General features: G+C 37.0%; 1 protein-coding gene across 1 annotated transcript; it reads left to right on the top strand.

The window, feature by feature from the left end:
• The first annotated feature begins 272 nt into the window (after positions 1–272).
• On the top strand, positions 273–8,120 carry LOC136856148 (phenazine biosynthesis-like domain-containing protein 2). The gene is made up of 7 exons (XM_067133798.1): positions 273–392; positions 677–766; positions 860–1,055; positions 1,491–1,731; positions 2,462–2,643; positions 4,615–4,677; positions 5,334–8,120. Exons 2-7 carry the CDS (start codon positions 683–685, stop codon positions 5,444–5,446), a joined length of 879 nt encoding a protein of 292 aa, XP_066989899.1. The 5' UTR covers positions 273–392; positions 677–682; the 3' UTR covers positions 5,447–8,120.
• Positions 8,121–9,981: the final 1,861 nt, after the last annotated feature.

Genomic DNA, 9,981 nt, shown 5'->3' with positions numbered 1-9,981 from the left:
CGTTGCATATTATATCTCATTCGTTTCAACTCATGTTTTAAAATTTTCAATAATAATAATAATAATTATAAGAGTATATCAGAGAAATCCCATAGTTTTACATACATATAGGATACATATATATAATTATATACCTTTTAATTAATAAACATAATTTACCTAATAGCAAACATTAATTTCCCTCTAGCAACTCAGCCTCCTAATAGCCAGTGCGTGAGACCTTTGATTTAGGCAATTAACGCAGGCGACCTCTGACGACCGGCGTTCCCCAGGGTGCTTGGCTGAGGACCTCACAGTATTGCGGAAGATACCGAAAGCTACGCGCACGATAGATCCTTCGTCAGGAGCTGTGGCACAGTGGTGGCGATTTTTATTGTATTATTTTGCTCTCTGTATGTATATACAAGTTGTGTACATGTGCATGTGTCAATCAAACACCTTTACAAATAATTAGTATAAGTTTGTTTTAAGATAATGAAATATTTCTTCACGATATCTGACAGCAAGTATTGTGAATTCCAATCTCTCTCTCTCTCTCTCTCTCTCTCTCTCTCTCTCTCTAGTAGAAAGGCCAAAATCATTATATATATATATATATATATATATATATATATTTTTATTTTTTTTATATTTTTTTTTTTTTTTTTTTTTTTTTTTTTTCCTTCATCTTTCCCAGCCCGAAATGCAACTCCAAATCTTCACTGCTGACGCCTTCAGCGACCGCCCACTGGGAGGGAACCCAGCTGCTGTTGTTCCACTAACTCATGTGAGTATGTCCGGCCTTCAAGTAATTTGTTTCCATAAATTATTATTATCCATAAGTTTAGCTACTATAAAAATAACGCCAATTCAAACACAGGACTTGGATGACGAAACCATGCTGAAAATCGCCAACGAATTGAACTTGTCTGAAACGACTTTCATCCGCCCGCTGGACGATGGACATTGGACCAAGTCATCCAGATTCTCTCTGAAGTGGTTCACTCCAGCATGTGAAGTTCCTCTCTGTGGTCACGCTACGCTAGCTACCGCTCATGTTATATTTGATCAACTGGGTGAGTGTTTTCTTAAGAGAATGGCTGTGTAGTTTACAGGCTATAGGTAGCTTTTACCAATGATTTTGATCAGGTTATAACTTGACCTAACTATCCCCTAACCCAGCTCGGGTCAAGCTAGGTTGCTACGTTCTACCTAACCAGAGTGCTTTTGTTCACCTGACCCCGCTGATTTTCCTTAAAATCTCTCTACCCTAACTTAGAGTGAGGATGGCTACCTGGCCAGGTAGACTTTACCCTTTGGAACCCCACTTGAGTTAAACCTTAAAAGTCGAGCTAGGTAGGCAGGAACAATGATGATACTGGCCAAGGTAAATCCTAACCTAACATTGCCTACTAACATAATCTACATTTTTTATCCAGTTATCTACTTATTTACTTATCCATTCACAGATGAATCTATTTCTGTCTATTTACACATTTACCCAACCACAGGAAACACCAGGGACGAGATTGAATTCGAGACACTGGGCGGAACCCTGAAAGTCAGGAGAGACGGGAAAATGCTCGTTATGGATTTTCCCTCCAACCCTCCTGAGGTCGTGGACCCTGAACCAGAGGTTTTCAGGAAGATAGTCGACGCTTGTACAGTCGATCTCAAGGACAGAGTGAAGGAGATTTGCTATACCCCCAGAGCGAAGTACATCTTGGTGAGGTTGGACGATTCCGTAACTGTGTAAGTATGATTCCTGGAAGTGTAGAAGTTCTCGTTACGAAACAAGTAAAAAAGGATTTGTGTGGTACCTAACCACAGTTTACTAACAGCCAAGTGCTTTCCTTATTGCTTAGAACAACAGACTCATAATTAGATAGAACGAGCTTTGGCCCTTGTCGTAACTTAATCTAACCATGAGAGACTACTGTGTATATATATATATATATATATTTTGTTATGGATTGTGTTAATGATTGTGCTAGTGTTAATGAGTACTGGAGTGGTAACATGGGGAATAGTTGATCTGTCATGTATTTCATTGCTTGACTTACTGTTCTTGTAAAACTTGAGGATCCTTGGGGAAAACCTGAGAATGTTGACTTAGGGGGTTAATTTGACTATATGGTCAGTCATTTGGCCAGTGGTAGTTGTTATTCATTAATTTACATATTGGTTTGCGTGAGTAATATTACTATGTATCTGTTAATTGTCATGTTCTTTGCTAAGTTTTTCCTTTTATTCTGTTATGGTGGTGATAACTGTTACTGTTCATTAATAAATTAGGTTAGTTGTTACTATTTAGTTTTATTCTAGCCTAGTGTTCTGTAACAATATATATATATATATATATATATATATATATATATATATATATATATATATATATATATATATATATATATATATATGTGTGTGTGTGTGTGTGTGTGTGTGCGTATGTATACATATAAATACATACATATAATTTCAGAGATGAATTCAAGAGGATGACCCCCAATTACTCAGAGATGGCCCGCCTTCATGACGGCTCTCTGGTGATATCCGTGGGCGTGACCCTCTCAGGGGACGCCCAGAGGGGCGTGCCGTTCAGGTACCATGCTTATTCACGCTTGTTCGGCACCTGGTTAGGAGTCAATGAGGATCCTGTCTGTGGTGAGTAGGACGTGATGGATTTGGATCTAGAATATTATCTATTTTCATTTTAAATTGATATAGAAGAGGAAAATCTTCCAGAAAAAAGGGTTTGTTGATACACTGGGTATTTCATGCTTCGTTTCTGTTGATATATTACTTATAACTAATCTGTTTCAATTATTGTTGCTCTTATAATGTAAGAGCATCAACTGAGTCCTTATAGACTGTTAGCATTCGTTAGTGCTTTATCTTATCTCATCCTATTGAAGTGCACTTTTTCCTTGCAAAGCTACAGTGAATTATATCTATTACGATCTCGCCTCTCGAGATCTACAGGTTCTTTAAAATAAACAAGCAATTGGGCTGTAATGACTGACGAGAGGTGACAAACAAAGGAGAGAGGAGCAGAACAAATACAAAAAAAGTTACCTTAATATTAGTTTATTACAAATTAGTTATTTACATATTTACAGTCGAGTCAGGTTCAGTTAAATTTCAAATAAATGAACATATCATGAATGACCAAAAGCATCATAAGGATGAGCAGCTCAACAGAGACATTACAAATGACGAGTCAAAAAAAAAACATAAAACATTAGCAGCACAATAATTACATTTACATAAAATCAGAACCTAGAACAAAATAAAAGCCAGAGCAATAAATGGTCAAATCAATAAAACAGTTTAACAAATCATAAACATACAAAAACATGAATATTAACAGGCAGCAAAGCGATAAACATCCTCAGACGAACTCAATAGAGTCGACGAAACAGCCCAAAGCTGCTTAACAGGAACACTGCAGGACAACTCCGACAGAGTCGAAACGACAACCATCTCGTCCTCAAACACAGTGCTGACGTCCTCCTCCAGTACCGACGACCGCGACAGAGCCGACACGGTAACCATCTCGTCCTCCAATAAACGTACTGACGTCCTCTTCCATCTACGACGACCATGACAGAGCCGACACGGCAACCATCTCGTCCTCCAATAAACGTACTGACGTCCTCTTCCATCTACGACGACCATGACAGAGCCGACACGGCAACCATCTCGTCCTCCAATAAACGTACTGACGTCCTCTTCCATCTACGACGACCATGACAGAGCCGACACGGCAACCATCTCGTCCTCCAATAAACGTACTGACGTCCTCTTCCATCTACGACGACCATGACAGAGCCGACACGGCAACCATCTCGTCCTCCAATAAACGTACTGACGTCCTCTTCCATCTACGACGACCATGACAGAGCCGACACGGCAACCATCTCGTCCTCCAATAAACGTACTGACGTCCTCTTCCATCTACGACGACCATGACAGAGCCGACACGGCAACCATCTCGTCCTCCAATAAACGTACTGACGTCCTCTTCCATCTACGACGACCATGACAGAGCCGACACGGCAACCATCTCGTCCTCCAATAAACGTACTGACGTCCTCTTCCATCTACGACGACCATGACAGAGCCGACACGGCAACCATCTCGTCCTCCAATAAACGTACTGACGTCCTCTTCCATCTACGACGACCATGACAGAGCCGACACGGCAACCATCTCGTCCTCCAATAAACGTACTGACGTCCTCTTCCATCTACGACGACCATGACAGAGCCGACACGGCAACCATCTCGTCCTCAAAAACTCTCCACTGCCCTGCTGCCAGGATCTGACTCGCAGGTACGAATACCTGCTGCTGCTACCCCAACGGACTCTCTGCTGCCCTCAACGTGACTCGTTGCTGCTACGAACCTGACTGACGAAGTCTGACGCCATTCACCAGACGACAGCTCGCCAGCAAGAAAAACAAAGAAAAGAAAGGAGGCAACAATCCACCAAGGGAACAATCGGCAAGCGATTGTTCCTAACAATATCAAAATTCATTGAAAAAACGTTTCCAGTAAAGGGTATTCCTATTCAGTTTTCCTCGTTGAATCTGAAAAGGTTTTCTATAAGTATATTCCTTTTCCTTCTTCGCAGGGTCGTGGCATTCGGTCATGGGGCCTTATTGGGCTTCACAGTTAGGCTCCAAGGATTTCTTGTGTGAGTATCGTGCACAGTTTAATCTGTAAACACCCTCCTCTGTTTTCTTTGATTTACGATTGTACCTGTCCAGTGAATCCTTGCATATGAAAACAGTTTTAAAACAAGTATTTTTTTGTTTCTTAAATTTACACCATAATTCTAAGTCCCAATTATAATTTCATTACTTTTTACTAATTTGTTCTAGTTTGTAAAACATGTTTATTCTCTCCATTCCTACTGGGGTTGGAATCGACCTTTCTTTCATCTGAATCAAAATCAGTCTGAGTTTCCTTTATAGTTTACACATTCAAGGTCATTTGAATCTAAACCAGACTGAGTTTTGCTTACACTTTCAAGGTCTTCGAGTTCGAATTAGCCTGAATATTTCCTTTATGCTTTCAAGGTCGTCTGAGTTCGAATTAGCTTGAATATTTTTTTTTTATACTTTTACGGTCGTCTGAATTTCAATTAGACAAAATTTCTTTATACTTTCAAAGTCATCTGAATCAAAATCAGCCTGAGTTTGGTTTACATATTCCCGGTCTTATGAATCAAAATCAGCCTGAGTCTTGTAAATTCAAGGTCATCTGAATCAAAGTCAGCCTGAGTTTTGTTTACACTTTCAAGGTCTTCTGAGTTCGATTTAGCCTGAATATTCCCTTTTTATTTCTCAGTTCGCCAGTGCTCGTCAAGAGGAGGCGACGTGAAAGTTTCTGTGCTGGATGAAGAGAGAGTAGCCATCGCTGGACCAGCTGTTTCTGTCATCACAGGATACATAAATATCTAAACTCCAAAGGAATGAAATTAACACAGAGTGAAATATAAACTCTAAAGGAATGAAATTAACACAGTGTGAAATATAAATGAGTCTCAAAAGAGCCCAAAGCAGTTTAGAAAAATGTTAAACTCTTGGTGGTGCGAATCTCCAAGTTACTGGACGCTTTTAAATTGACCGTTGTCTTCAAATACAAGCCTCTTGCTTTACAGGAAGTGCCTTCCATCCAATCCCGTTTTCACCAGAGAAAAAGGTTGAAAGATTGACTCTTTTTGGTTTTAGGACTCACTGCCATAAAATGGAAAACTGCAGTATCTGCCAAATTTTCGAAACTGAGATAAGCCACCTCTTGCTCGTGAAACACTAATACACAAGTTACTGCAGTTTCAGAATGACTCTTCAATGCTTTCCACGAGTATTTAAGGGGTCCCACTGCAGTCTTCCACTTTAGGGCAGCTCAAATCTCGGGAGACACTGCTCCATCTCTGTTAGTAGAGCACAAGTAAGTCGAGTTTAATTTGAACTTTGTATTTTTGCGCTGTGGTGGCAGTCAAAGTGAAACGTGACATGTATATCCCTCCTGTTACCAAAATTCGTAAAACTGCTTATTCAAATTGTTTCTACCTTGGTAAGGCATTAAAGGGACTGAGAGGCATAGTGTTGACCTCCGGACTCGGAAATTTCCAACCGAAATAATCCTGAAAAGTTATTTGTGATAAAACAATATCGTGTCTTTAAAATCAAATGAAAATGCCATTGAAGATGACTCGCAGAAACCGAAAAAACACTGAAAATGAAGATACAAAAATGACATTAAATTGAAAGTGATTCAGTGGACTAGCAAAATAATAAAAGACAAATAAAAAATGACTCCAGGGCCAACTGAAAATGACACTGACATCGAACATGTCACTGAAAATGACTAAGTCAGCCAAACCAGGTTCCCCTTCGGTAATATTCTTAGACTTCAAAGGAAGGGAATCATCAAAGACTCTATTCTTAAGAACATGTCCACTGACGAATCAGATTCACCGATGTATTATAGAAAAGAGGATGAACAAACAAGAGGTAATTATTTCTATAATCGAGAAATGGTAATTGAGGAGACTTGAACTTGAACAGAGATAAATAATTACAGTGATGAGATATATAATTACAGTGATGGATACTTAAAGGAAATGGATTTACATAAGGAAGTAATGTAAAAACAAGTTGAAAATGTGGAATAGAGGAATTCGTGGATATTCAACTTGTCAGGATGAATATTACTGAATGAAACAAACTTACATAATGAAGAATATATAAAAAGATTATAAAGCAAAAAAAGAAAAAATCTAAAAAATTATTTTGAAATGAAATATTGAATAAAATGTGTTTCGTAACGAATTGGACTGAATATAGAATTTGGGCCAAAGGCCAAGCACTGGGACCTATGAGGTCATTCAGCGCTGAAATGGAAACTGGCAGTAAAGGGTATTTCGTAATGAAGAAAATAAGTTTAAAACAAAACCTTAATTAAAAAAAAAAAATTACAACAAATTCTTATTCCTTTTTTTGTCTGTCAAAGAGAATTTTCTGGGAACCCTAAATGCAGATGAAGGTCAGGTAGAAGAAGAAGAATGACTTGATGCAGATTAAGCCTCGTGATTGACCTTTGACCTATTACTGGGAAACTGAGTTTCACAAGCACGAGGCCAGACATGGACGAGAACAGTCATTGCAAAATAATGCTTATGCAGTCATCAGAACAATGAGAAAAACATTTGTGATTTCGATAACATTTGAAAAATTAAATTAAAAAAATTAAAATATTCAAGTTCTACTCTGACGAGAGCATTCAGTGACCACCAATCTCCGACAAGCCTAGGTAACCAGTCTCAGCATTTAAAGGTGCTTCCTCCCAAAGTGTCGCATTTCTATCTCTCCCAAAACTTCTAAAAGATATTGCCAGCCACCAGACCAACCTCTGGTAAAAGTTCCGTAAAATTCTACGAAAGAAATTAAGCAAACTATAACGTTCTTTGTACAAGCTTTCTTCCCCAAACCATACGTAATCCACTACCCCATTGAAGACGCGATCCCAGGAAACACCACCGTTAATTAGCATCCTTTATCAAGAGTATTAATTATTGAGGGGACCTGAATCCAGCATAATATTATTGTTCTACATTTCATGGAAGATGAAACGGGAGGGTTAATAAGTTCCTGACTCTGGTCTGCGCTTGATAATAGCACATTTTTTCCTTCACGGAAGCAAGCAGCAGTCTTGATTTAATTTGCATAAATATTCGCACAGAATGACAAATTAGCATAGGATTATCGCTGACTGCATGTTTTCCAAGCAGATTGTTCTTCAGTCTTAAATCTTATCTTTCTTGCCTTTGTTCTTATCAGAAATGTTTTGCGTAAATTGTAAATTTTAGTAACTGGACAGATGGTGAATGTAAATTGTATTCGCACACACACACACACACACACACACACACACACACACACACACATATATATATATATATATATATATATATATATATATATATATATATATATATATATATATTAGTCTCTAACGGTTGTGTATGTTCGTCAGTACTGTTCCTGTAGTGTATATATTTGTGACTTCTAATACTCTGTAACAGTCCTTCGTCAATGGCTTGGAAATAAAGTCGAAACCGGTCAGGACCTATTTTTCACCTGTGGTAATGTGTGATAAATGAATCAAGTACAAAAGTGATAATAATCATATATACTCGTATATGTATATATTTCAAGTTCAACTTCAATAATGCTCTAACTTTATACATTTTCAAAATGGACGCTTTTCAAATTAAGAAGTTCTTCATAAATATAAGCACAGCCATTAATATTTACTTTTGCACAAATTCATGTATATAACTTTTATTTTTATTTTTATATCTTTCACTGCTTATCAGAGCCATTTTTACCCAACAAAATATTTCAAGGTCAACCTTTCTACATTTCAAAAGTTCTTCAATTCTTAATTGACAATTATCTTGCCAATTTACTGAGGTAATTACCGTGAAATAAAAAAGAAACCAATATCTTGATTTTTTTATGAAAAGAATTCAGTTAATTATTACATGATTTCGGGTCATATTTTTTTTTCCTCTTTGTAGATGACCTTGGCTTTTGTGACGCCAGTACCTTTAGAGGATAATTATTATTTAATGTTACTTATTCGACACGAGAAAATATGTAAATATGAAATTTATATACAGTTTATTACTGAGTTTTGTTATGTGTTTTCTCTATGAATTGTTCATGCCCAATATATTTTGAAATTACATAGACTGTACTGTATTCTATAGAACCATAAATGCTATAATTTTCATAGCACCCCAAAATATTCATGAGTTAAAATGCAATATCCATTTAAAAAAAAAAAATGTTTTTCTCCATAGCAATGTCATTCATTATACGCATATTTATTCCCAGTTCCAATTAGTGATGAGGGGAATTGCGTGTCTCCCTATTTTTTTAATATATTGTTTGTTTAACTGCATTTTTTTATTTCATTTCCTTTTAATGAAATCCAATTAGTACTGGAAAAAATGCGAAGGTTGTATATTTTGGCATTAGTTGGTTTAATTTGTTTCTGTCGAGGATTTATGGTAAGAAAGCTTTCAATTTATTTAGTGGATATATATATATATATATTATATACATATGCATGTATATATATATATATATATATATATATATATATATATATATATATATATATATATATATATATATACCTGCATACTCTGTAAATATAATGTCATTGAAAATTAATCATTTTAACCAACCTTATTCCTACAATCAGTTTACTAAGTTGGTCTATAATCTAAGCCTATGTTAATCTACACTTTCTTTCCTTCCTTCTAGGCTGCCACCCCCAACGGCCTCTCAATTAACAGGGAATTCTACCACGAGAAATAAACTATAAAAAAAATCAACACTGATCGAGATAAAATCTACGGCATTCGCACACCACTTTCCGCGGATCAGTCGCGTTCACCACCAGAATTCGCAAAACGGTAAACGGTCGCAAAACTAATTCTATTTTCCTTTTCAAGATCGACCGGCCTAATGAGGTGCAGTTAAGGCTCTGACTTTTTTTTTCGTTCCTCAATCCTGAAATTGGTTTCCCGTCCTAATTCAGTTAGCGAGAAGGCCAGGGAAAAGGTGGAGCGTAAAAGAAAAGTCAGCGCTGGGCAATTGGAGGATGAAGAGGGTTAGTGAACGAGAAAGAAAAGGTGGAGAAGCGAAAGCTGGAGGTTTGTGGACACGGAAGAAAAGGTGGATAAAGGGGGGAAAGTTGGTTCGAGAAAGTAAAATGCGTAAATATAAAGGTTTTAATGTTAAACAAATATATAAAAAATAAATGCAAGTAAATAACGCATTAGATAAATATATAACAAATATTCCCCCTATATTCAAACAGCAACTATAGATAAATATCGGAGGAATATTGATAAAATTCAAACAGTATTTATAAACAAAAACATTCGTCCAGCATTACTACAGTAAACATAGGAAAA

The sequence above is a fragment of the Macrobrachium rosenbergii genome, chromosome 34 (assembly GCF_040412425.1).
Source record: "Macrobrachium rosenbergii isolate ZJJX-2024 chromosome 34, ASM4041242v1, whole genome shotgun sequence".
Lineage (NCBI taxonomy): Eukaryota > Metazoa > Arthropoda > Malacostraca > Decapoda > Palaemonidae > Macrobrachium > Macrobrachium rosenbergii.
The sequence above is the reverse complement of the archived record's forward strand: the minus strand, read 5'-3'. Positions and strand labels throughout refer to the sequence as shown.

Coding starts and splice junctions, on each gene's coding strand:
- LOC136856148 (XM_067133798.1), top strand. CDS start 683: ATGCAACTCCAAATCTTCACTGCTGACGCCTTCAGCGACCGCCCACTG. Junction 2,644..4,614: donor CAATGAGGATCCTGTCTGTG/GTGAGTAGGACG, acceptor CCTTCTTCGCAG/GGTCGTGGCATTCGGTCATG. Junction 4,678..5,333: donor AGGCTCCAAGGATTTCTTGT/GTGAGTATCGTG, acceptor TTTATTTCTCAG/TTCGCCAGTGCTCGTCAAGA.